Source organism: Polypterus senegalus, chromosome 12 (assembly GCF_016835505.1).
Source record: "Polypterus senegalus isolate Bchr_013 chromosome 12, ASM1683550v1, whole genome shotgun sequence".
Lineage (NCBI taxonomy): Eukaryota > Metazoa > Chordata > Cladistia > Polypteriformes > Polypteridae > Polypterus > Polypterus senegalus.
Window position 1 is genome coordinate 70,391,928 of NC_053165.1, and position 27,231 is coordinate 70,419,158.

General features: G+C 36.1%; 1 protein-coding gene across 2 annotated transcripts in view; it reads left to right on the forward strand.

Moving 5' to 3' along the window:
• Positions 1-27,231, forward strand: part of LOC120540949 (sarcoplasmic/endoplasmic reticulum calcium ATPase 2) — a 57,934-nt gene that overhangs the window by 19,912 nt on the left and 10,791 nt on the right. For both annotated transcript variants that reach the window (XR_005635903.1, XM_039772150.1), the window contains exons 5-16: positions 4,947-5,085; positions 15,248-15,328; positions 16,831-16,916; positions 17,245-17,709; positions 22,170-22,258; positions 24,208-24,310; positions 24,562-24,693; positions 24,870-24,992; positions 25,081-25,299; positions 25,402-25,737; positions 25,975-26,195; positions 26,476-26,678. Coding sequence is in view for 1 of the 2 variants with exons in the window: in XM_039772150.1 (XP_039628084.1) it covers positions 4,947-5,085; positions 15,248-15,328; positions 16,831-16,916; positions 17,245-17,709; positions 22,170-22,258; positions 24,208-24,310; positions 24,562-24,693; positions 24,870-24,992; positions 25,081-25,299; positions 25,402-25,737; positions 25,975-26,195; positions 26,476-26,678 (2,197 nt within the window). In the remaining variant the exon portion in view is untranslated. The remainder of the gene's footprint in view (positions 1-4,946; positions 5,086-15,247; positions 15,329-16,830; positions 16,917-17,244; positions 17,710-22,169; positions 22,259-24,207; positions 24,311-24,561; positions 24,694-24,869; positions 24,993-25,080; positions 25,300-25,401; positions 25,738-25,974; positions 26,196-26,475; positions 26,679-27,231) is intronic.

Consider the following 27,231-nt stretch of genomic DNA (forward strand, 5'->3'; position numbering starts at 1 on the left):
ACCTTGAAGAGAATAGAAGCAAGAACCCACCCTTGATGAACCCCATAGTCAACTGGGGAAAAAGTAGGGGTTCTGTACAGCACTCGCAGTACCTGTGTAAAGGCCTGCCATGATATCCAGCAACTTTGGAGGGATTCTGCAGGGTCTCAGGATGTCCCACAGGGCAGCTCGATCAACTGAGTCGGGTGGTTTACAAAAGTCAACAAAGGCTGCAAAGAAACTCTGCCAATATTCATGTTTGCTCTCAATGAGAACCCTCTGTGGCAGGATGCGGTTGATGGTAGACTACTTAGGCGTAAAACCAGACTACTCCAGTCGCTGGTAGGTGAGCAAGTGATCACGGATCCTATTGAAGGTAACCCAACAAGGACCTTACCAGGCACCTAGAGCAGTGTTGTCCTCTTGTTGCTGCTACAATCTAGGAAATTCTTCTTCCATTTCCAGAAAGGGATGACAAGTCCCATTTTTTTCCAATCCGTTGGGATGATGCATGTCTTCCAAATTGAAGCAAAGGTTGAAAATGAAAGAATGTATGTATATATTTATTTTGAAAGTTTTGATTGGGTGCTTATGAACAAGTATTGATTACTCAACTGAGCATCCCTTACTGTAAATTAAGATTCATGCCTAAGAAGACTGTTTTTTCAAATCTTGGCTTTAGAAGTTTGTGATTGATTTGTAAGCTAGCTTTCTTTTCCTACTTTTAACTCTTCCTATTTGAAAGAGTGAGTAGTACTAAAGGTCACTGGCTCAGTGTTGCATACCTTGTATTTAGTTAAATTTGCCAGCAGATTAAATGTTCCAATTATTTATTCAGACTGTCAAAGAATTGGAAAAGTACTCTGTCTTGAATCTAAATGGATGGATTCTAAGTGATGCATTTTTATGGATTATGATGAGAAAAAAATCTTGGGTTCTACACTTGGCAGCAAAAAAATAAAGCATTTAATATCTTATTGTAGGCTCAAAGATTATAATGTGACCTTTATTTGCATTATTTCTGTAAATCTTAAATTTCTCTGTGGGTTAGGTTTTTTTTCCCCCCTAAGTAGCTCCTTAAATATGCTTTTTGCATATCCTGAATTGAGTATGCCAGTACTTGGAATTGATCCATGGTGATAAATTCTTGCCATACTTTAGAATTTGCATATTGGAGACCCTGTTTTCAGTCTTGGCAGTAACCATATTAAAGTGTATTTCCATAATTTTAAAAGTTGTGAATGGAGTTCACGAGGGTCAATCAAATTCTGATTCTAAGACAGAATAATGGTAAATGGGAATTGTGCTTGGAGTTGTAAAAATACTGCTTGGCAAGTAACTGATACATTGTGTTCATTTAGTTTAAATCAGATGTTTTAATGGAATTTTTGTATTTGGTATTGTTACAACTTTCCTATCTTGTGGATCTGTAGGTTTGAAAAGGGAAGGTGACTTTATTTTAAAGGGTTTTTCTGATCTTTTAGATTTTCATTTTGACTAAATGAATATAGTTGAAAGATTAATTGGTGTTTTCTCTTCCTGTAACTTGACCGTTCTCACTGACTCTTCGTAACTTTCCCATAATTATCCAACCTTGTCAGTCTGGGAAATCAGAATAATGTAAAGGGGGTCTTTTTTTAAGACTTAAAAAGAATCTTCTTGTGGGTCAAAGAGCAATAGGTTCATGTTTGTCATGTGTATAGTTTCTGGGATTGTAAATGGTGAGCAGACGGGCCCTGGAGCAAATGAATAATCTAAGGCTTTTGAACGGTTTGAAACATTTTTTTTTGATAAATTCCAAAATAAGATTGCATGGAAAAAATGGAAAGAATCAGATTACGTAAATACAAACATCAAGGGAACTGACCTTGTATTTCCTGGTCTTTTTAAAGTAAACAATGGAAAGTTAACATCTGTTATTTTTTTTTCTACTGCTTATCCTATTGTTGTCATTTTATTATTAAGCTCATTTGGCTGTATGTGCCCAATTTGTCTCCATAAATAAGTTTTTATGTGTAGTGTGATGTGAAATTTGGCATTGTTGTTTTTTTGTTGCCGAGTTACTGTCTCCATAAGGCAAAGCTAAGTGCATGAAAGTTTATAAAAACATTATGTTAAATCAAAAAGCTGAAGCAAGCGTTATAATAAAAGCTGGAATAGTGGCTTTGTTGATTATGTAATCAGTGTGATGTCCCTGATGTAAATTGAGAATTCTCAAAATATCATTAACGCTGCTTTTGTAATAAGATAAAGGGATATCTTTATTAAATGCCCAACCCTCCTCAACTGGCTTGATAAGTAGCATTAGCCATTACAGTTTAGGTTCTATTCAAATTGCCGTGCTCTTCATCCTGTGACCAAGACTGAAATTAGCAGTATTCACCATTTTTATCTGTGCTAAATGTAACAAACCATAGAGTATTAGGAAATGCTTTTATCATCCTCATAAGAAATTCTTTATCAAGCTTTGCAAAATGGCTTGTTTTGGAAACCACCTGAGGATGTCTTTTCTGTATGAGTGGTTAAGCAGTCCTTGTTTAAATAGGGAGGGAAAGAATGAGGCTGTTGTGGAAGGAGTATCTTCCCAGCCTACAGGTCGGCTGCTGAGACTGCTGCTACTGTACATGTCTCAAATAAAAATATTGATGTAATTCCTAAAGCTGATAAATTTCATGCTTAGATTGTTTTTCACATTAAAAATAGAAAACCTTGCTATATGCAGCATAAACCTTATTAGTGTGTTTAAAGATGGGGATCCTGTCTGGCAGTGATCAAATATTTGAAAGCGTAATTAGGGCATATGATGTTACCAGTTGGTGAAGATGCAAATTCTATTCATCACTTTTTTCCACATGGCTTTAATGCTTCGAAGGCCATTTTGTTATCATCAGTCTTTACGGCCAACCCCCTCAAGCTGTAGTTTTCTGCTATCTTTCCAATTTTCAATATGTTTAACACCCCTAGAAGTGGTTAGATGTCATCCAGGATTTTGAAAGGCATACATCTTCAAGACTCAATATTGCTCCACCTGATACTAATTCATCTCTCTATTATTCTGTGAATTGTACAATTATGATGAAAGGACATGCTCCTCTGTGCACTGATAAGTTGTTCATTTGCCCTTCAGTCATACAGAACTAAACTAAAACTAACTGTGACTCATGCTGGGAGTTTCTTTGGTCACAAACATAAAGGCGCTTGTTCACATGTCTCTTGGCTCTTTAAAACAGGCAGCTGTCATGCACCTCTACAGTATTAACAGACAGGCTATAACATTCTCCCAAGCAAAGGTCTTCCAGGGTGCAAGCTTGAAATTGTTGGCAAGGTTTTAGGTGTAGTCAATAGTATGTACATAGTTTTCAAGCAGCAGAATATTTGGTGCCTGAAGTTCAGCATCCTATTGAGAGAATCACACATTTTATTTAAAAATACTGTTTTTTGTTTTGACTTGTATTTTATTATATATGAATATGTTGCCAAAATACCAACTGTATAACATTGCTTGTTCCATATTATAGTACGAGTCAAGGTATTTAGAGCAACCCCTTTCTATTCAAGTCTGCATGGGTTTTCCTCTGACACACTGACAACTTACAGGTAGATTAACTAGTGCCTTAGGAGAAAGTGTGGGTGTTTGATTGTTTGTGCTTTGTAATGGATTGGTACCTATCTGAGATTGGTTGTTGTGTTGCCCAATCAGTGACATATTATACAATATGTAATGTGATAGCACAGAACTGTGGAGATACTACTAAAAGTTACATGACAGACACTAAATTTGTGACGCTGTTGTTTTTTTAAAGGCAATAGCATACCCTTCATCAAGGCAACAAAGATTTGAATAATAGTAATCGAAATCCCATATGGTACATACTTGAATATTATGGGAGCAACTTTGGTGCAACATTTAAGTGTGACTACAGTCATGTATGAAAATTATTGCTTTAATGCTGGTCAAGTGCAAAGGTGAATTCTGGCCAAGCTTACAGGTGTATCGGTAACAAATATTAGATGCTTTTTAATAGTAGTCCTTCATTTTCCAACCTGCTATATCCTAACACAGGTTGCCAACACAGGGTGCAAGGCAGGAACAAATCCCTGGGCAGGGCACTAGCCCACCGCAGGGCACACCCCAAGCACACACTAGGGACAATTTGGGATCGCCAATACACCTAACCTGCATGTCTTTGGTCTGTGGGTGGAAACAGGAGCGCCCGGAGGAAACCCACGCAGACACGGGGAGAACATACAAACTCCATGCAGGGAGGACCCGGGATGCGAACCCGGGGCTCCTAACTGTGAGGCAGCAATGCTGCCACTGTGCCGCTTTTTAATAGTTGTGAATCTTGAAAACAAAACCACATACACTGCTGTTTACAGGATATATAAAATGATAAAATAATGAATAATTTCTCAACTGAGAAATTTGATTTCACAAAGGCATTTCTACAGTATGGAAAAATAAAAATCTCTCATTTTTGATATTTAAAACCTTAACAGACACATCAAATAATTAAATATTACTTTTTAGTGAGTGTTATTACACAGCTAATGTCACCTTATGAAATGACCTTTTGACAAACCTGATTCTAAAAGTTAGTACAAAAGCAGCATTAGTGATGTTTCGTTAATAAGATGGTATAAATGAAAGTATAATAATGCTTAAAATGGATGGACTTGGAGTGGTTGGTATTTAAGTAGTATTCATGTTTCAATAAACAGAAAATGTCAATCAATACTTAGTGTCTGCACACAATAAGAAAAATGGACGGTGGTTTTATTGTTCCTGTGCTGCATGAATGAGGATAATTTTTGGCATTTCATTAACCTTCATAGGGAAAAACTGTATTCTTTTTACATAGTATAGTTTTACAATTCTATTCTTGTAATAATTTTGTGTTTTGTGCTGAACTGTAAATTTTAATACTGGAATCTGAAATATATCTTTTAAAATCTTTGATTCATAGGAGAGAAATGCAGAAAATGCCATTGAAGCTCTTAAAGAATATGAGCCAGAAATGGGAAAGGTGTATCGACAGGATAGGAAGAGTGTCCAGAGAATTAAGGCAAGAGATATTGTTCCTGGAGATATTGTTGAAGTAGCAGGTAAGTGAGCGGTTTTGTGGTGTGTTGTTAAATGAATACTTATCAGTATTGCATTTCACATTACTCTGTGGAAGAAAACAGTAAAAACGGTTAATGAGGGATGTTCTTTCAAGGAGATGTAGCTTTTGGTCTCACTAAGTACTCAGAATAAATGCTAATGCTAAAAAAACACCCAAAGAAGGGATAAGCATTGAAAATGCATGTGCCAAGTATTCAAAACAAAAATATCAGCCCTTGCTACTTCCATGTACCTACTTCTTAAGTTGGTTTTCCTAAGTCTACTTCATGAGCTGAATGGCCCACTTGTCTGCTTCTTCAGTTCCACAATACTTATTCCTGTTTCTGTCAGTCATGACATTGCTTCATATGTAATCTCATCTTTAATTTCACAAGTGTTTATTCTTCTGGATGCCCCTTTTAAGGTCTGGATCTCTGCTTTGTGAATGAGGGTTTATATTCTGGCTAGAACACCCTTTAGCTTGACCTGGTGTTCACCCACCACTGAGGTCTTTAAGGCACTTGATTCCTTGCCCTTTAACAGGGATATAGCAGCACAATCTTTCTTGCTGTAAATACCAGTCCTCCTAAATTTGAATATGAATGGACTTTCCAATAGAGAGCAGCAATGTGCAACTTTCTCTTTGGAGGTCCTCTTCTGTGGTGTGATGTAATGTGTGTTTCTCCTCTACTCTTAACTTGCACCATTTCCATACTTAGTGCTTAATGCTGTTGTGGGGGTTTCTGTCTTTCTTTCTCTCCTTAAATACTGTTTTAACTTTAATTTTTCCCTGACAGTGAGTGCCCTTAGACCTAGGAACTTATTTCCTGTCAGGTTTGACTTCCCAAATACAATTGTGTGCTTTGCAATACTATTTACTGTATGCCACATCATCATCAATGATTGTATTAGCAACTTTTGTGGCAAGAATTATCCATGTTTTTGTTGAGATTTTAAGTTAAAAAAAAAAAAAATCTTAAGCAATTTGAATGTGTAGCAAGGAAAACCAAGTTATTAATCAAACTAAGATGATGCTCCTTTTATATTCATATGTTCTGCTTCATATTAACAGTTCCTTGTAAACATCAGCATTCTCCTGACTAAAAATAAATGTGGCATCTTGCGAGTCTTAAGGCAGATCTTTTTTGTTCCTTTTTTCAAAATTGGGAGGAGAGGGTAACTGTAATCTTTGCATAATATTGAAGATTTTATTTTTTGCCTTTGTCCTTTCTTTGGCTGTTATTGAAATAGTTTATTTTATCAAGTCTCAGTATTAAGCAACTTAAATATTGAATGTCAATTTTTGTTGTGTGTCAGTCATTCATATTAAAATGTTAGGAACTAGATTTTTGCATAAACATCTGCTAATGTTGTGTTTTGTTTGGAATATAATGCAATAACAGGTTTATTTCTTTTGTTAGGGTAAGCAAAAAAATGATTTCTCTAAAAACAAAAGTTAAGGGAAATTGTAGGCAGTGGGCAGAATTAAATGTGATGTGTTGTCAGGGTTGTGGTTCTCCTGTAGGGCCATTGACTTTGTACTTGAAAAGGAAGCAGATTGGAATGCAAGTCACTGTGGATTAATTGAATCCTTATCCTGTGTTGCCTTAAAAAGCAACTGTGTAAAGGTTGCTTTAATTGTATCAGTATGATTATATTAGTATTCACTCTTAGGCTTTTCCTTGCAATGTTGCTCTGTGATGTACAGAGCACTTGTCTAAAGTTGTCATAATGTAGCAGCATTTGAGACATTTTCTTTGTTAGCATGTGTGTGTTAATGGCATGTAAGTAATACTCTGTATGTTTGAGATGTGAAGAGCTATCTAAGCTACTTAAAGATCATGACACCCTAGTAGTTTTGTAACCAGATGAATTCTGCCAGGTTTTCTTCATTATGGTTCATAACATAAGTTGAAATCGGGCACAATATCCTGCATCTGCTACCTTCCTAAGTTAGATTGCATTTTTACTCCACTTTTCCTACTGCACGATAATGTTTGGTCTATATTTTTTGAATGTACAATGCAGTTCAGTTTATCCATCCATCCATCCATCCATCCATTATCCAACCCGCTATATTCTAACTACAGGGTAACAGGGGGTCTGCTGGAGCCAATCCCAGCCAACACAGGGCACAAGGCCGTAAACAAACCCTGGGCTGGGCACCAGCCCACCACACGACACACACACCAAGCACACGGATTGCCAATGCACCTCACCTGCATGTCTTAGGACTCTGGGAGGAAACCCACGCAGACACGGGGAGAACATGCAATCTCCACATAGGGAGGACTTGGGAAGCGAACCCAGGTCTCCTAACTGCGAGGCAGCAGCGCTACCCACTGTGCCACTGTGCCTCCCCAATATTTTGTGTTTTGATCACAAGTGTTAAATAATATAATACTCTCTGAGTTTAATGAGGCAGCCTCACAGCTTATAGCCTAACTCCTTTTCAGTTTCATGTAATATTTTGTTGCCATTCATCTCATTATGAACTCTGCCGCATACTGCACAGATCTGTCATGGTCTTGAATGCCTAAGTACATCCTAATATGTATAATAGAATATGAAAATATGTCTGCAAAAGACCTGTTTTGAGATTTTTCAGGTAAGGCAAACAGAAGTTTCAAGGTAAAGTTATCATAATGACTGGAATTGAAGACACATTGCATGCTGATTGGCACATGCAAGTAAGAATTTTTCTATGCTCTGCACATAACAATAATGACCTGTAACTAGCTACTTTCAAACAAGTGAACTAGTGTTTTATATCTGTTGGCTGTGGCAAACCTCCATAGTGCCACTTGGAAATGTTTTGGGTGAAATTACACAAGTTACGATTGTAAGGTGTATCTGAATCTGTTCTGATTCCTTTACAAATGAATTGAAAATTTCATAGAACAAATTTTCCAGCCGTTTAAGATATGATTGTTACATGATTGCATTTTTGTCACCAGTCCTTTTTTGATTTTTATTCTTCCACATCCCTCTGTGCACATTTTGACCATTACTGCCATGACTGCAATAAATTGACAATGGTAGTTTTAATGATCAAAAAGAAGACGGTCCTATTGCCTGCACATCTCTGGAAAAGCAACAACTGTTCCTTATCTACTGTCAAGTGAATTTTATTCTTAAGACTGCTACTTAAAATATACTAATGCAATGAATTGCATATATATTATATTTAATAATTATAGTTACATATCTGTCTAAAAGATATTTATTCACTTTATTACCTTTTTAGCCTAATTCTCTTGGTCTGATAGTCGAGGTTGATTGGCTACACTTGTGAAAATAGCTTGTTTTAAGAATTTAATTGTATCTGTTAAGTATTATTTGATATGGTTTACTTCAATTTTTGCAGTCCATAATTACCAATTGTGTTTATCATTTTTGTTTTTGTGAATTGTTGGATGTCATTGGCATTAAACTCCATTTCAGGGGTTTATTTTTTTTTATTTACAAAAAAAGTAATGCTCAAGAAATTGTTGTGATTACGTAATGAAATAATGTTGATGTGTTTGGGCTACTTCATTAGTTACGTTTAATGGCAAGATGACAGGAATTTAAAACTTCTTATTTCCGGTTTATCTTGTTTTAATAAGCCACTAGAGATGTGATGAGTCTCATGTATGTTAGAAAGCTGATTAACCTCTTCTTAACCTCTAGTGTCCAAAGATAAGGCCAATCAGGTGATGCAGATCTAGAGTAGCATAGTCCGTGTGAGATGATGGTGTTGCAGTGCTGTTGTTAATTGTAATGTTTGTGTATATCTTGTTGTTAATGTATAATTTGTAATTTCCACATTATTTCTGTTGCTATTAAATGTCTTCATAAACTCAAAATAAATTGTTTATAAAGTTTCCATATTGATCCTGTGTTTTGCGTTTTATAGTCCAAAATCTTTTTAGTTCAAATAATGGATTTTGTCTTATCTTTTCTTTTTATAGTTTTAAGACTTATTCTTTGTAAATGTTGAAGAGTTTCTCATACTATTGGTGTCTATAGAGCTGCTGTTTTGTCACAGGAAGGTAATTGTTAATGTACCATCTGATGCCTGCCTTCCGAAAATGCTACTGATATTGTGAGAAGCTAGTTGTTCATTTTGAAAGTCCTGTAGTCAATTCGATTGCTGAACGTTTTTTCCTGCCTCGCTTTAATGCACAGTGAATAGACTTTGACGCTATTGGATAGTTCTGTGTGTTCCCACTGCTGACGCAGCTAGCTGCAAACAGACGTCTTAGAGGACACAGGGACAGTCTCCCTGAAATGTACTTGAGGGAAGCGTTGCAAGCAAATCATGAGCAGAATTTTAAAATGGTCTGAAGGTGGCAGCTTTCAGTTTTACATAGTCTGTTATCCATGGATAGCTCAGCCTGGGTTGCAGACATAGCTCGCTTTATTAACTGTTAAAGAGGTGAAATTTATTTTGACATAAAAAAAAAAACTTGTATAATCTGATCCAGTTGTGAAATCACTATTTGCTAATCATATTTTGCATAGGTTTGGCCTTCTCGCTGAAGATTGTGTATTTAAAATCTGCTAACATTTGTGTACAAAAATGAATAAGAACAGTCTTGTCCATACTTGTTCTTGATTTGCATTTAAATTGCTAACGAGTATTGAACAGACTGCAGCTTTATATTGACCCCTCCCACCAGGTTTCCTTCCCCACAGTGGCTGTACAGTAAGATTAACTCTCCCTGTTAGTTCAAATAAGTATTTCTCTTTTAAGTAATACTTTGAAGCATGTTTCATGGAAATTAAACCTCTTGGACTAATGCTATGAGCACTTTAAGTAAATAGTTAGATGGAGTGTTTTCTTGAGTATCCTGTTAATTTATTTTCTAGCTTTGCTTAAAGATTGATTTGAATTTAATTACTCTCTGAGAGATGATCTTGGTGGCTTTTCATGTTAAAAATAAGTGCAAATGTATTTATTCTGGTATATATGGAAGCTTTAATTCTGACCCCCAATTTTCCAGCTAAAGCAGCATAAAAGATGGCACCGAGAAAATATTTTTTGAGTGGAATTGTTTAAATAGCAAGGCTAAGAGTTTATTAATAGAACTTTAATAGCTGTTTTGGAAATACTGCAGTCATTTGTGTGTATGTGCATGTGTGTCTATATGCACATTCTCAACCAGATTTGCATGTGTGAAAACCTTTTAATAGTGTTTTAACTTTTAATAAAAACAGAGACATAGCATTAGTTGAAGTCTAATTTATACAGTTCCCTATTGTTCTGAACTCTGTACATGCCAGGCAGTAAACGTAAAGCAATCTTCTTCCCTTAACATGTGCTAGTGCAATATGACGGCCTGCCTCATTGTCTGCAGAAAGATGGCCTTATACGGTAGCGGCTTAACACATTTCAGTAGGATACAGCCACTGTACTGGATTGAACTCCAGGACTAGTGAATGGCATTCAGCAGTTGCAAAAGCCTGGTAACTGTCACATCTTGCAACTACCTTGTGATGCCAGGTCTAAGATGTCCCTACTTATTTTAAAACTGACTGCTTTGTAAAGTTGTATTTATATATGGGATTTTTTTCACCTTGGTTGAACAGGAATCCTTTTCAGTTTGCTTAATTTTGGAAGTTGTATGTGCATGACTTCAGTTTCTGTGGTGTTGTTTTCTGAGGCCTTGATCTAGGAATTCTCTTTTGAGGCACCCCCTTAAGTAAACAAGACCTTGGGACTTGATTTCTATGTAATTTGATGACAAATCACAAAGTGATGGCAAGCAGCTTACCTCATAAAGAGCTTGTCCTATCAGAATGCTGTTTAGTTATATATAAAAATGTGATACTGCCCTAAAGTTTAAAAAGGGACAATTTAAACATAACTTGATATTTAAATAAATATTTGTTCATTTGCTTGGGTATTCTTTTGCTCAATTTTTAAAAGCACATCTTGTCTACAATTTTTTTGAACAAAAGAATTTTTCCTATTTATTAGTTGATCTGCACCGCAGAGGGAGAAAAAATATTTAAAATCCTCATGAAATGCAAAGTGGCACTGAACCATTAAGTTTTAGAATAGTTGTTTGTAAGTGACTTCATATCCATGTTTTCTAGATTAATTGCGTAAGTTCAGAACGGAAATATTTCCTTTTGTTCTTGACATACTTAGCATAGTTTCTTTTACTTTTCGCTCATGATATAATTTTGTTTTTTTAATCTGTTCTGGGAATGCTTTGTTAGTGGATGTGAAGGTGTGTGCACATTTACAAGTATAGTTAAAGCACAACGTAAAATCTGAATCCAAGTAACTGTGACCTTTATTGTTACTTTAAATTTAAAAATGTAAACTTGAGTGCTTCTGTGCTATTCACATACTGGTTCATAAGCTTGTCTTTGCTGATTTAGTCAAAGATGTACCCTGTAGTGGGTATGGTAGTAAACTGTATTATTATGGAATGTATTTAATGTATTCTACAGCTAGCTTAAGGTTAGATTGGAGCTAGCATAACATGAACATGACTATAATCTATTCCATCATGTTCTTGCTTGGTTTTAATACATCTTTAAAATAACTTTTAAACATACAGCATAGCAAAGAAAACTGACAGTGTTAACTAACAAGTCTGCATCCTCATTAAACATTTGTTAAATTTCTGTTTAAAAATGCTATACGTTAACAAATGTTTAATGAGGATGTAGATGCAGACTAAAGATTAAAAAATGCTATGCATTATCAGATAATGCAGTGGCGTGTACAAAGTGTGAAAATATCTCACAGATGTTTACTTGGCATTTTAATCGAGTCTAATTAGGTTACTTTTTGTGATGCTTGGTGCATTGCTGTCAATCAAAAGATTATAAATTCTTTTTTTATTTACTATTGTGGATAAAAAAATGAGAATACTCTGAGCTTAAAACCATTTCTTTCAACGTGAATCGATCTTTCACTATAAATACCATGTACAGCTTAGTCATTCAATACAGTTATAAGCATTTAATGAACTCTCTTGTTCTTATTTCCACCATCCATACATTTTTTTTTTTTTTTTAATTTATTTTTTCTTCAGCCATCTATTCAGACCTTTTTAATATCTACTTCAGTGACAAGATTATGGGCTAGTCTGAGTCAGTTTTTGGTCTTTTCCTGTGATAATGATATATTAAAAATGTGTGGCATTTGAAATTTCAGAAGCTTTTACCCCAAAGCTATAGCTGTATGTGTATATATATGTGTGTGTGTGTGTGTGTGTGTGTATAAATAAAAGATATGAAAACTCAAAACTGTTAATCTGAAATGCATATACATTTGACTTGTAGTCCAATAATGATGTTCAGTCTCACACCGTAGTTAACGGGCACGGGGGTTATTACAAACTTTACGTGGACATTGACCATGCTGGAGCTCTGATTGTGTATTTGAAGGTTTAGTCGGCTTTACTTGGTACTGTACTACTACTCTGCCTTTTTAATGTTGTTTTCTGAATATTAGGTACAAGTCTCAAAGCATGGGTAATGGACCATCAACTTTGAAAGTTTGGGGGTTGATTCATTCATTGCTGTAAAATTCTATTTATAGTGGGAATGGAGCTTTGCCTGTAGTAAATGTGTGTGCATGTCATATGCAAGTTATTTGTTGTTGGATCATGTTTACTTTTTTGCTCTTTTTTTTTTTAATGAAATGTCAGTCTTTTACAGATTGGCATGTGAGGATCAAATTTGTTGTTGATATTATAGCTACATTTTTCTCAGGTAGTTTAAAATTTCCTTTTCATGGGTATGCTAGTTTTGTAAGTACAGTATATCAATTGAAAAGCAGCTGTGCTGGTAAATTCTGCTAAGTGTTCTTAGAGGCCTAGTTTCACCAGGTTTGTAGACAAAATGGTTTTGGCTGTGAAAGTGTGATAGCAAGAAACCATCTGCTAGTGTGTGTCTGTGTTTAAAGCTGTTGACAGCATTGGGAAGGATTAAATATTTACCCTATTTCTGCCTTTCTCATTGTTTGGTCACTTCTATTTTCTCAGTGTTTTAAGAACATGTTACCTTCAAATAGCCCTCAAAAAGAAAACCTGACTAGAGACTTTTTTTTTTTTTTGTTTAGGAGGTTTATATCTGTTGTGCCCCTTTCAAGAGCATGTAACTTGTAGTTAAGTGGGAGCCATGTAGTTTTGTTATGGCTCTTGCTTGGTCGGGGTTGTGTTGTGGTGTTTGGTTTTTTTTTTTTGTAATTATTTGGACGATAAGCAACTTCTGCTGCTTTGTTTGCTTGCAAGGCTTCTAAATCTTATCAAAGAGGTCACAGTTTCCTTCTCAAAGCATGCAGTTTCTTGTATAGTTGTTGATAATCATTATTAAAGAATCACCTTAAATAGAATTTTATATTCGTATATGTGGAAATTCTCAGCATAGCTTGGAATATAATTATATACTGGTGTGTTCTCATTCTTTTGTTGCGTCTCTGAAAAGGTCTCTGGAAATGTTGTTGATAATGTAAATTTTAGAATTTGTTGTTTCATTGTGTCCTTTTGGTAGCGCCCATTTCTTGCCTTTTGCGGTTTCTCATTTTCCTAAACCGGTTTTGTTTGCTTAAAGGCTTGTAAAGTGTTAGCTGACAAATATTCTCACGTAAAATAGTGCAATTAAGTTATAGCACATGATTATAGAAGATGGCTAACAATCACATGCACACCCTCACTCCCTCTCCTCCATATAAACGTAGTTTAAAAATGACTGATACAATACAGTAAAACAAAATATAAATCCAGCCTTGCTAGGTTTATTTCCTTTTTTCATAAATGGAGCCCTGACTTGTTAATGCTTCCCTTTTGTATTTTTGTTAAAGGAATCTGATTTTTAAACGTTTTACTAAAATTTGTGATGTGGTAACCCATTACATGGGTGAATGTATGTTTAACCACTTAATCCCTGCTTGCATACTTTGAATGTGTGATGCATGTTGATTGGCACATGCAAGTAAGAATTTCACTTTTCTCCATACATGTGACAATAATAATCCTCTAAACCCTTAAACTCCCAAAACAGAAATTCATATTCTATGCTAAGGCATAGCTGTCTTTACTAGCATTTGAAGTTAAAAGCATTAGACTTTTGAAGTAGAAGAATAAAGCAGTAATGGTGCTTGGTGTTTGTCAGGATTCTAAGGTCTTAAGTGACAAGGCAGAGTTTTTACTGGCATGCATGGATGAAAAGCTTATTTTGTACACCGTGTCTTTGGCCAGGGTTCTGTTGCTTAGGCTGCGTTTTGTGGTGGCCAGCAATGCTGAGGTTTGAGGGTTCAGGTGGTGATTTTGTGTGGGGGTAAAAACAGCTTTTTTTTTAATGCCAAGATTATTTTTTTTCTTCTCCCAGTGTGAGAAGCCTGTTGCATTTCGTAAGATCACTCCATATTTTTTGATATTGTTTTCCTTTACCAAGGCTGTACTGACATCCTCGTTTTAACACTCTTACAAACTTTAATCAGACGCTGAGGTCCGGCACTAGGATGTCCTTGAAGTAATGGAGAGGTGAAAACCAGTGAGAAACCCTGGTGTGTAGAACAGAAGTCGATCCCCCAGGCTCAGCTGATGCTGAGAAAACAATGTAATTATTGGATTCAAATGGAGGAAGTGGACATTTTGCCTTAGTTTTTCTGGCTTAACATAAGGCCAACCTTTTGGTTGATAATTAGTGGTTAGACTTTCCAATCAAGGCTAGAACGCGTTATTAATGGTTGTTGTCCTTGCTGATCAAGGAGATGCAGCAGCCCAAGATAAGGCACATGTGTGTCTCGGCTTCTTGGATGGGCTATCATGGGTAAAGCAGGAGCAAATTTAAAGGAATCCTTATTTCTCTGTTGCCTTTTGGATTGCATGAAAATGTATCTGATGTAGGCCTTCTGATAGCAGACACATCTTGTCATCTTGCTACTGGTTATTATCAAGAACTTGCCCCAGGACAAGTTGATGGAAAGAAGTAGTTTTGACCGCCTTTAGGACTGAATTTTAAGTGTGTTAAATTCTTGAGCTGCGAGACTACCCGCCACCAGCAAACCCCCATGCTTTTAATTTTAAATATTTTGCAATTTATCTAGGGGGTCGCTGTAAATATGAGGTAAGAAACTGGTATTAGTTGACCTGTAGTGCATTTGAGAACACCATTAAAAATTACAATTACTGTGTCTTTTTTTCTTGTTTTCAGTTGGAGACAAAGTTCCTGCAGATATTCGAATTTGCTCCATCAAATCAACAACTCTGAGAGTTGATCAGTCCATTCTAACAGGTAAGTGTAAAGTTAGAGATGACTTTGAATTAACTTGAGAACTTCTGTATGTCCATCCATCCATTATCCAACCCGCTGAATCCGAACACAGGGTCACGGGGGTCTGCTGGAGCCAATCCCAGCCAACACCGGGCACAAGGCAGGAAATAATCCTGGGCAGGGTGCCAACCCACCGCAGGGCACACACAAACACACCCACACACCAAGCACACACTAGGACCAATTTAGAATCTCCAATCTACCTTTGGACTGTGGGAGGAAACTGGAGCGCCCGGAGGAAACCCACGCAGACACGGGGAGACCATGCAAACTCCACTGCGCCACCGTGCCGCCCTACTTCTGTATGTAAGCCTAGTTAATTAATATGGACCTTTTATTATACTACTTGTACTGCTGTATCAAACTTTAGCATATAAGGGATACATAGGTATATTTTGTACATTGTATTGAAAATATTACATTATGTGAAATTTAATATCTGTGCTGAAAAACTGAATTTTGCAAATTGGGTTATTTCGCTCAAATTGGAATGAGACATGCATCTTGCCTAGGAAAAATTAGATATTGTATTAAAGAGTGAATACGTGGAAAAATTTACTAATTGGAATCTTAAGTAGGTTTTTGAGCTCTTTAGGAGACAGTTGCAAGTACAAAACATAGTTACATGTTTCATATTGAGTTGTGTGATATTTGAAAAATAAGAACTATATATATGCACCCAAATGTTTACTGTTTTATTCCAGTACTTTCGTAACTACTAGTGTTCAGGATTTTGGATTAAATTCGTACAAAATCCCAATAATGGGCCTTTTGAAGGAAAAATTTCTGTCTTATACAGAGGTCGTCTTTACTTAATTGAAATAATTCAGAAAATTATTTAAAAGCATTATCAACATAGTTGATTTTATTTCAGTACTTTGTAAGGCATAGTATAGGCAGAGTTTGTGACCCTGTATTTTAGGTAGTGGTGGTGCATATTTTTAAATGTAGTAATTTTTTGGTGACCAGTTTCTTTATAATTATCGAAAACTGAACTATTAACAGTCTCAATTTGCTTAGATAAAGTACATTTTTTAAATTCAGGTGTGTTGGTTCTTGTCTTAATAAATACATACAGATCAAATATTGTTTTGTAAATCTTTCCTTCATTTCCTCAGACTTTATTTTTTTAATACAGTGTCACAGAGAACCTACCTAAATCCCAACAGAAACCTTTAAAATCTTAATTTCAGCCTGCCATTGGTTTCTAACACATGCACTAACAGTCACTTGAGTGCAATTTAGACTCCGTAACCCACGTTAATGCAACCCCAACTACTAGCCTAGCATTGTCAAGTGCTGTAATACAACATGTAACCCACTACTCCACTGTTCATATATTGTCTAGTGTTGTAACTTTTTATTTACTTTCCTGATGGGGATTTGTCCAGCTTTAATTGAGTAGCTCATTTTAGCAAGGTTTTTAAAATTTAATTGATGTGTGTGTTGTTTGTATTTTTCAGGGGAGTCTGTGTCAGTTATAAAGCATACTGACCCAGTGCCAGACCCACGAGCAGTAAACCAGGACAAAAAGAATATGCTTTTTTCTGTAAGTAATTTTGGGAAATAACATTGTATGTTATTATGTTTAAGGGGACTGGTATAGATCTTATTATGAATTATTTATGCACTATTTCTATTTTCATTAAAAATCTTTTTGGCAATATTTATTTATATCCCACACCTTATTTTATCTAAATAAGAAAATCTTTTTTTTTTTTTCCCTTTACAAAACTCTTTCTGTACTGCTTATCTAAAAGAAATGGTACACTTTTTGGATGATGTGTATTTACTGGATATGTTGTGACATTTTGCAGGAAGCATTGTTCTGGTCTAAAATCATTCATTTGAAAATAACCTGTATTTATTTTTAACAGGGCACCAATATTGCTGCTGGGAAAGCTGTTGGAGTTGTAGTTGCCACTGGTGTTAACACCGAAATAGGCAAAATCAGAGATGAGATGGCAGCCACTGAACAAGAAAAGACACCTTTACAGCAGAAATTAGATGAATTTGGTGAACAGCTATCCAAGGTCATATCTCTAATATGCATAGCTGTGTGGATCATCAATATTGGACACTTCAATGATCCTGTCCATGGTGGATCTTGGATCCGTGGTGCTGTCTACTATTTCAAGATTGCTGTGGCCTTGGCTGTGGCAGCTATACCAGAGGGCCTACCTGCTGTCATTACTACCTGTTTGGCCCTTGGTACTCGTAGGATGGCCAAGAAGAATGCCATTGTTCGAAGTCTGCCTTCTGTTGAGACCTTGGGCTGCACTTCTGTCATCTGTTCTGATAAAACTGGCACTCTTACTACAAACCAGATGTCTGTGTGCAGGGTAAGCAAATAACTAGATTTTCATGTTTGTGGATTAATGTACTGTTCTGGCTGCAGAATTCTTGAATCTATTCAGTGTAAATTTTGCCGGAATCCTTTACTGGTTTTTGAATAGTCACTGTTTGGGGAAACAAATTTCAGAATGCTTTCGTGCTTTGGCATTTTGGTTACATAATAAATCCCCTTCTTTTAGGTGAATTCTCTACCACCCATTATTTGTGTAAATTCTAAGGTTTTGTCTGCTACATTTAAGTAAGAAACTGAAAAATATTGCACAGAATTTTAAAATGGTCTTCCCTTTATTTCTAATGTGTAACAGCAGTAATCAAATTGCAATGCTATAGCCAAATAAAGTAGATGTAAATTATCTAATTAAAAAGCTAAAAATAACTGATGGGGGGGAAGCTTTAGATTAATTTGCTGCAAACATATTCTTCCTTTCTCTACACTGGTCAGATGTAAGAAGATGTCTTCTGTCGGCAGCGTTATGTATTCAGCAATATTTATAAAGTACTGAGTAAGGATATGCATTTAATTTAAAATCTCAATTTTTCATGCACCGTCCCTGCAGAGTTTGGTTTTCAGTTTGTTAAAGCATTAATATCTGCATAATGAACCTTGGTGTTTAGTTTCCTTTATCTTCAGTCACAGAGGTCTAATAATACAATGGTTATTTCTGCTACTTTCAGACTATTTCAGTGCTGTCACCAGGCCATCCCTAATCTGTATTCAGCAGCCACCCCTCTTGCTGCAGTGTTGCATGTGACGTTGAGCTAAATGGGGTTTTGTCTGTCTCTGTATGGCTGTTAGCAGTGGTTTTCTTTTCCTTTTTTCCCCTCACTTTGTATGTGTGTATAGATTAAGCTTTTAGGGCTACAGTCAGTTTTTTAAATAAAAATTTATTTTCACTAAAAAGTAGGCAGTTTTATTTATTTATTTTAATTAAATTAGCATTTTGCTATTGTGAACTTGAAAATGCAGAGTGCAGTAAATGATGTGGTGTTTTTGGATGCCCTAATCAAATAATATGGAGTGCCTGACTCTTTAGCATGGTTTTTACTGTTTTGAATCTCTCAAAGATAAATAGATAGCACTTTATAATTTCTATGATAGAAAAATGGGTTTGACCTACCAAACATTTTCTTTACTTTTTAATAGCAAACCCAAAGCATTTTAGATTTTCTGTCTTCTGCATATGCTGTTCATAAAAAACAGTAATATTACATTTTTATGGGTTAGATTCTTATATGCTTTTGTACATGTTAAAGGATTCAGTAATATTTTTTTAGTATGCATTGTTCAGTAAGTGTTGGTTGGAAATAGTATAGAGGGTTCATCTTGCATAACAGAAGTATTTTTCTGCCGAAGATGTTAGGCCTAGCTACTACCAGATGACAAAGATGACCAGAGGCATTCTGTTCTGACCTGGTCTTTTTGTGGCTGCACAAGAGGCACTTCCTCCAGTGTTCAGTACAGCTTCCTGGGGCATAATGGGCCTGTTTCACTGTGAAACTTATCGGATACTTGGAAATTTTATAAATGATTTCCCTACAGTTGGCTATATCCATGTTTACATTGAAGGTAATAGGCTTTCTAGTTCCCCCCCACTGAAATGCAACCCTTGAGTAAGATGCTGCTATGCTTGGTGCATCCCAGGTGATTGATAGTATTTATTCTAGCTTTCTAAACAATTTTGTAAAGAGAATTAATCTGATGTGCTGAACACATTGATTTCTGAGGAGTTTCACCAGCGTCGGTCAAAAAGCTCTGCGACTCTGTACGTGTCATAGCTGAGCTGTTTCGTATCTCTGACCCTCATACAGTTACTCAGTTTGGTAGAGTGAACTCTTGTGCTATGTATCTCCCCATTTTGTTACTTTTCTTTGCCAGTTTACATTCTCCAGCTTTTTCTTCATAATGGCTTAGTCTTAATGTTCCACAGTCAGCTCCTTGGTTTTCATATTGTGCAGCACTCATACAATAGAAAACAGATGTTTTCTAAATGAATCTGGGTATAATCTGTTAGCTTGTTTTGTATGATTTTTCAAGAAAAGTGAATTCTATGCCATTTTAGGTTGTTAAAACAACTTATACAATTTTAATATAATCCTGAAAATCTCTAATTTTGTATATATTTAGATCTAGAGATCAAAACCAATCCTAGTTAAATCTGCTGGAATTTAACATGCCATTACCAGTATAATAAAATATGAAAGAAACAATTGGGAATGATCAGTAATCAGAGGAATTCCTCGGGGCTTTGTCCTCTGCTTTTCTGTATCTATTGTATATGCTTTCCCTTGGCCATATCATTTATAGCTATTGACTGGGTTATCATTTTTATTCACATGATACTCAACTCTATTTCAATGTAAAAAATGAAACTTCATCCGTGCTTTCTCAGCTCATAACTTGCATTAGTGAAATTAGAACCTGGATGGAGTAGAACTACTTAAAATTAAATGGCAAGAAAACTGAACTCCTGCAAATTGGCACTAAGGTGTAACTTAAGAAAATGAACTCCTCCTTAGCTGCGGTGAGCTGTCGCCCTGCCTGGGGTTTGTTCCTGCCTTGCGCCCCGTGTTGTCTAGGATTGGATCCAGCAGACACCCAAGACCCTGTGTTAGGATGTATTGGGTTGGAAAATGACTAAGTGACTCCTTCTTAGCCATTCTTGACGTCGGTCTCATCAGACCACCTTCTGGTGACAGGTGTCATTTTTGATTCCTCTCTCTTGTTCCACCCACACAAACCACATTAAGAAACTTTATTTCCTCCTCTGTAACATATCCCGTGTTTGCTCTTTCTATTCTTTTCTAATGTTGAGAAACTTATCTCTGCTTTTATCATAAACTGCATCGATTATTGTCACTCCATACTACCAGGTTCCTCTTCTAATCTTGTATCACAGCTGCAGTTGTTTCAAAACTCTGCTGTAAGAGTCCTTACACGGATCAGTAACAATGAGTACAGAACACCCCTACTGCTTTGTTTCCACTTGCTTCCTGCGTCTTACAGGGTCGGATATAAAAATCTATAATTAATCTGCAAAGCTTTAAATGGCCTTGCACCAGACAACATCCGTGACCTTCTCCATCACTCTGCTTCTGTTAGCCCACTAAGGTTCTCTGATTCTGGCAGTCTTGTTGTGCTCCACACTAACCCGCACTCCGAGTTCAGCTGTATAGCTCCCAGACTTTTGAGTGACCTCCGTAAATTAATTATAGATCAGTGGACTCCTCTGTTCATGAAGGCCTTTAACTTAATGTGACATTCCGCCCCTTCTATTAGTTTACTACTCTTTCCAAATGATCAGGATAATTTGTGTGTTTGTTATATCTCAAATGATACTATATGTTTTATTATTGAATTTAGTATTTACTCTGGTTTACTTTGATTCCTTTTATACTTTGTGTATCCTGTATCTATTTGTTTTAGTGTTCAGCAAACATTTGTATCTAGTGTTATATATACTTGCTGTTGCTTTCTGAGACTCTGTGAACCACCTTGAGCATGGGAAAGGCAGTATATGAATAAAATATAGTAGTATTATTTATTATTAAGGTATTTACAAACATGTCTGTAATCATTAAAACAGCACATATTTTGATTCTTGGGTACATAAATGGTTGTGGATACTTTGAAACAGGCAAATATTTTGCACGGATCAATAGACTTACTGAAAATGGCTGTAAACAGAGGTGCTTACTGATAAGCACAGTGTCTTAGTGTAGAAGGAGATTAGCGGTCTTTGTTAGGAACTTTATGACATTTGTGTCTCTGGACTGTACACTCTGAAATATGGAACTTGATGCTGGAGTTGAACTGTCTGAGAGAGGGGTTCATGGTCTTAATGTCCAAAGTGGTAGAGGAGTGCTTCTCAAACCTGCAATAGAAACCATTCGGCAGATTAGGTAGAGAGATCTTGATTTTGTAGCAGGGTAGGATTTTATTTTTAGTCGGTAAACATTAGTAGAACATTTCAGACAAAGGAGGTTTCACTAGTGAAAAGACTCATTCTAGATTCTAATGTATAAAGCCAGTAGAAATTTTCTGTCCTTGTAAATGCCTGTGTCTGGCAAAACCTAGAGAAATATCACCCACCATAACTTAGTTAATACCACAAATACAAATAATCTAGTATTTAGTTCCCCGGAACTGATTTGAACGGTCCAAATGTGTGCAAGTACATGGACTGTATACCAGGTACAGGTTCTGAAAAGACTGCTGATTTTTGCTGATTTTATTGTTTTTATTCCTTTTGTTTATTTTTGACGTTTCATGAACAAGCTACATGTCCACCACTGAAACATTTTTTTCAAGTCACCTTCTGTTACACTGTATTCATTTAATAAGAATATCACTGAAAATGTTACTTTTGATTGTTTATTTAAAATGTGATGTAAAAACTGAACCTACAGTATTTTTAAATGTATTGAAAGTATCATTTCTTTATTTCAGATGTTTATCATTGACAAGACAGAGGCAGACAGCTGTACTTTAAATGAGTTTACCATCACTGGATCAACATATGCACCCGAGGGAGAAGTGTAAGTAAATGCCCTTTTCAGGAAGATTTTGAAGGCCATTGATAACAGAAAGCACAGTTAGAAGGGTATACTGCGAATAGCCCAGTAGAAAAGGCACTGTTTGGATTAGAGTTGCTTATCTGATATTGGGTTACTGTTACTGTTGTCAGTTATATGAATGTTGTATTACTTGGTTACAATGCAGATCGTCCAGGATTTAGAATTTCATATTCAACAGTGACATCGTTGTGCAGTACACTTTTCTGGGTTTCTATCTATTTTTTGTAAGCTTTTATGTAAGAAGGGAAGTAATGCCTATTTTCCACCAAATTTAAAAAAAAAAAAAAAACCTTCCGGTTGAGATAATAATTTGAACAGGCTGCGTCTCTATAGGCAATTCTCTTGTGTGTCTACAGGAACTTCTCTGGGGCCCTCTGATAATTGAAGTCTTACACCTCTAGACCATTGATTGATAATAACATGCATTCACTTAGACTTTTCCCTTGCTGCCTTTTAAGAAAACGTGACACATTTTTACCTTAAAATGAACAGCTTCATAGATGATAGAATTAAGAATCACGTATTTGTCTGTCAGGTATCTGACGGAGGTCTTGTGGTGAACTAAAATGGTAATCTTACTTGCAAGGTGGAAAGGACAATTAGACGTTGTATTATTTGTTCCTAATTTACAGTTAATTGCCATCATTTAGGGATATCAAATTAGTTAAAAGTTTGAATTGTCATGATAAAATAAGTACTTATTTTCACAATTTTAATTTCTAGGTATTACGTATATGTACTACATTTTGTATATAGCATGCTTATATTCAACTGCAGTTAATATTTTTTCTCAAGATGTGTTTTGTAAAGCACAAACTGCCTATGACTTGCACGTGGTTGCTTAAGATGCAATTAAAAAATAAAAGTTGTGACAGTTGAAAACACAGTCTTTCACAAAAACTGAATTATTTGTGCACACAAAGTGAAAGGATCAAAAAGAGAGTATGGAACTCGAGGTGTTCATTACACTGTGGTCGGACTTTGGTTTTATAGGACTAAATGTAAGAGTTGTGAGCAGATGCTGGTTATTAGACTGTATTTAAGAGTTCAGGAATGGATGTATATGTATAATGATCCTTCCATGTGGCTTCTCATGCTTTTATCTACCTTAACTGCCTTAGCATTCATGCTGCTGGCATCAAATCCCACCTCACTTGGGCTCGTAGGCAGCACCATTTGTCTCAAGTTCCCCGAACTGTATGAAATGACCCTAGCCAGGATCCTTAAGAAAACTCGCCAGTGGTAGTGCACCTAGAATAATGGACTTGAGCAGTAGAGAAGCATTTCTGAAATGCTTTCTACGAAGTGCTCTCCATTTGTGTCCCCTCTTCTGTGCTTTGCACCAACTCCTTTCATGGCCAGGTGCCAATCCAAATGATTCTGCGGTGTGTCATTTCTGTCTTGTAACTTCTACCTTTTATAATCTGCATTGTAGTTTATGAAGATACTGCTTTACAATTTTTTGATGCTGGGAAACATATAATATAGCTACAGCTTTGATCAAGATGGGAAATGCAGCCAAACTAGCCCAAGTACTTGTCAAACCTGAACCCAGGAATGCTTACTGCTGCTTATAATGCACATGTAATTTGTAATGATGTAGTATTTCCTCACCTATTTATTTAGCTTTTTTATATATGTAATATAAAATATATACATTAAAAGCAGTTTTGTACAACACAAATTAGAGTGCAAACGTAATTTAATGTGTCACTGAAAGCTGTTATGATTTTATTTTTGTCACTTATTCATTGATGATTAATTTTAATTATGATTGCAATCCATTTAGCTGTTCACTATGTGTGGGTGTTTAGTTTACATTAATGATTTTTTTTAAGCTTTTACATTCAAAGTGTAATTGATCCTATTACATTTGAGTTATAAACTTGTTAGCTTTTATCATCTTGTAGGTATAAAGACGGAAAGCCTATTAAATGTTCACAGTATGACAGCCTTATTGAAGTGGCCACAATCTGTGCCTTGTGTAATGATTCATCTCTGGATTACAACGAGGTATGTACAAATGAGTGCCCTGTTATCAATTGATTTATGTCCAAAAATCATATACACTATAATACCATATTTTAATTTCCTGTTTGTGAAGGTTTATGAAAATGCAGACTAGTTACCTAAACCCCTTAGTATAAAATAATCTAGTCATAAAACCAGATACGTTATCTGTTTAATTTTTATACACGTGTAGCTTGTATATTAAGACTAAATGTGTTCCCACCCATATTTCTTTTGACTTATTATTCCTACAGGCTAAGGGTGTATTTGAAAAGGTTGGTGAAGCAACTGAAACTGCACTCACCTGTTTAGTGGAGAAAATGAATGTATTTGATACAGACTTGAAGGCTCTGTCTAAGATTGAACGTGCCAACTGCTGCAATTCTGTAAGTAAATTGGCTTGCACTTGTACATTTTTCTAGTTAATTCTAGGGTACCCAGTCAAACCCGCAGGTTGTTAGTGTAAATAAGAATGTTGCTTTTGTTGTCTTTGAAAATGTTAAAATCAGTATAGAAGTGGTTTAATGAGCAAGTTATGTGTTTTCACTTTATTGTCCAAAAGGTAATTAAACAGTTGATGAAGAAAGAGTTCACCTTGGAGTTCTCCAGAGACAGAAAGTCAATGTCTGTATATTGTACTCCTAACAAAACACGAGGTGGCAGTGCAGGAAAGATGTTTGTCAAGGTAAATTGCTTGCTAGCATTCCTTGAGAAAATTTTGTTGTTTGTACATTATACACTGTGCTTCATAAACGTTCACTTTATGTTGGAAGGGTGCCCCAGAAGGAGTACTGGACAGATGTACTTATATTCGTGTGGGTCAGACCAAAGTTCCCATGACAATTGGCATCAAAGAAAAAATCATGTCCGTGATAAGAGAGTGGGGTACTGGCAGAGATACACTACGTTGTCTTGCACTTGCAACTCGTGACAGCCCATTGAGGAAGGAGGAATTAAAACTGGAAGATTCTTCACGATTTGCAGAATATGAGGCAAGAACTCTGTTTAGAACAGATTTGTTCAGTAGATGTGGATTTGCTTTTCAAGTTGTTGAATTTTTAACTTTTATCACTTTTCTTTTACACTATTTGTAGAGTGACCTCACTTTTGTTGGTTGTGTGGGAATGCTGGATCCTCCTAGAGCTGAAGTTGCTGCCTCCATTAAGCTCTGTAGGATGGCTGGTATACGTGTGATCATGATCACTGGAGACAATAAGGGTACAGCTGTAGCAATTTGCCGACGTATTGGCATCTTTGGGGAGGACGATGATGTAACTCAGAAGGCATTCACAGGTCGTGAATTTGATGATCTGTCTCCCAGTGCCCAGAGAGATGCAGTCGTCAATGCCCGTTGCTTTGCAAGAGTTGAGCCATCTCACAAGTCAAAAATTGTTGAATTTCTTCAGTCATTTGATGAAATCACTGCTATGGTATGTTGTGTGTGTGTGTGTGTTTGTTTAAAAAAAAAAAAAAATAATTCTGTGTTCTGAATGTGTATTTATTTGCTTTGATTGAGGGATGGATTCTGGGGGTAGAATCATATTATGTATTGATATTTTACAGCCACCGTTTTTTACTGCACTGATTTTTACAGAGAAATGTTATCCCAGCTTCTATGTATAAAGTTCATTGATAAGCTTTCCAAATTTTGTATAATTTATTTGCAGACAGGGGATGGTGTAAATGATGCACCTGCCCTCAAGAAGGCAGAAATTGGTATTGCTATGGGCTCTGGAACGGCTGTAGCAAAAACTGCATCTGAGATGGTATTGGCTGATGACAATTTTGCTACCATTGTAGCTGCGGTGGAGGAGGGCCGAGCCATTTATAATAATATGAAACAGTTTATTCGCTACCTCATTTCCTCTAATGTGGGGGAAGTTGTCTGGTAAGAAATTGTTTCACTACTTTTGTGCATTGTTGTGCAATAGAATGCAGACCCTTATATGTAAATTACTAGCTGTTTACAATGTATGTAAAAAGAAAAACAAAGCGCACTACATTGTGGACTCGAGCAAAGACCATTAGTAGTCTTCCAGTTATTTCTCTGTAACAAGTGGAATGTTAATTAAATTAAAAATACTACAGCAACAAGCAATACAGTAGTTTTCTAACATTAAAATGACAAAATATTTAACCCTCTCCTCCTTCCCTTCCTTTTCGTTAAGTATTTTCTTGACTGCTGCACTTGGATTTCCGGAGGCACTTATCCCAGTTCAGTTGCTATGGGTGAACCTGGTTACTGATGGCTTGCCAGCTACAGCTCTAGGTTTCAATCCCCCTGACTTGGACATCATGAATAAACCCCCACGGAATGCCAGAGAACCCTTAATTAGTGGCTGGCTGTTCTTCAGATATTTGGCCATTGGAGGTATGCATGTTTCCTCTTTTCTTGTGAATAAGTCAATCATGAATACCAATAAATTCTATTCACGTTATTTACTGGAAAACAAAACTAGTTACTTTGGTGAACTGTAAATTGCTCTGGGCCCCATTAGCAAATCCTGTATAGGACACCACACATTCGGGCCTTTTTTAAGAGTGGTCAGTTGGCCTAGTGGATGTGTCAGGTACACTGTATTGCCCAGAGAAAAACTTGCAGAGATTCTGAGAAGCCATGCAGACTTCACATTGACAATGGCTTCTAAAGTCCACTGTGCTGCTTTAAATATTAAATTGGTAAATGATAAAGGATGAAAATTTCAAATAAGTGCTCACTAGTAACTAAGAAGAAGAAATTTCAAGTCTACATGGATGGCAAATGTCAGGTTAGATTTTTGTTCTCCCTTTGTTGGGTTGGGTTGTCTAGCAAGTTTCTGGCTTTTTTAAGTGCCGTTAAGCTACAAGACAAAAATGATGGTTGTGGTGAAATACAACAAAGATCTGACACAGAGTTCCTTAATGAAAATTACATGTTTATTCTA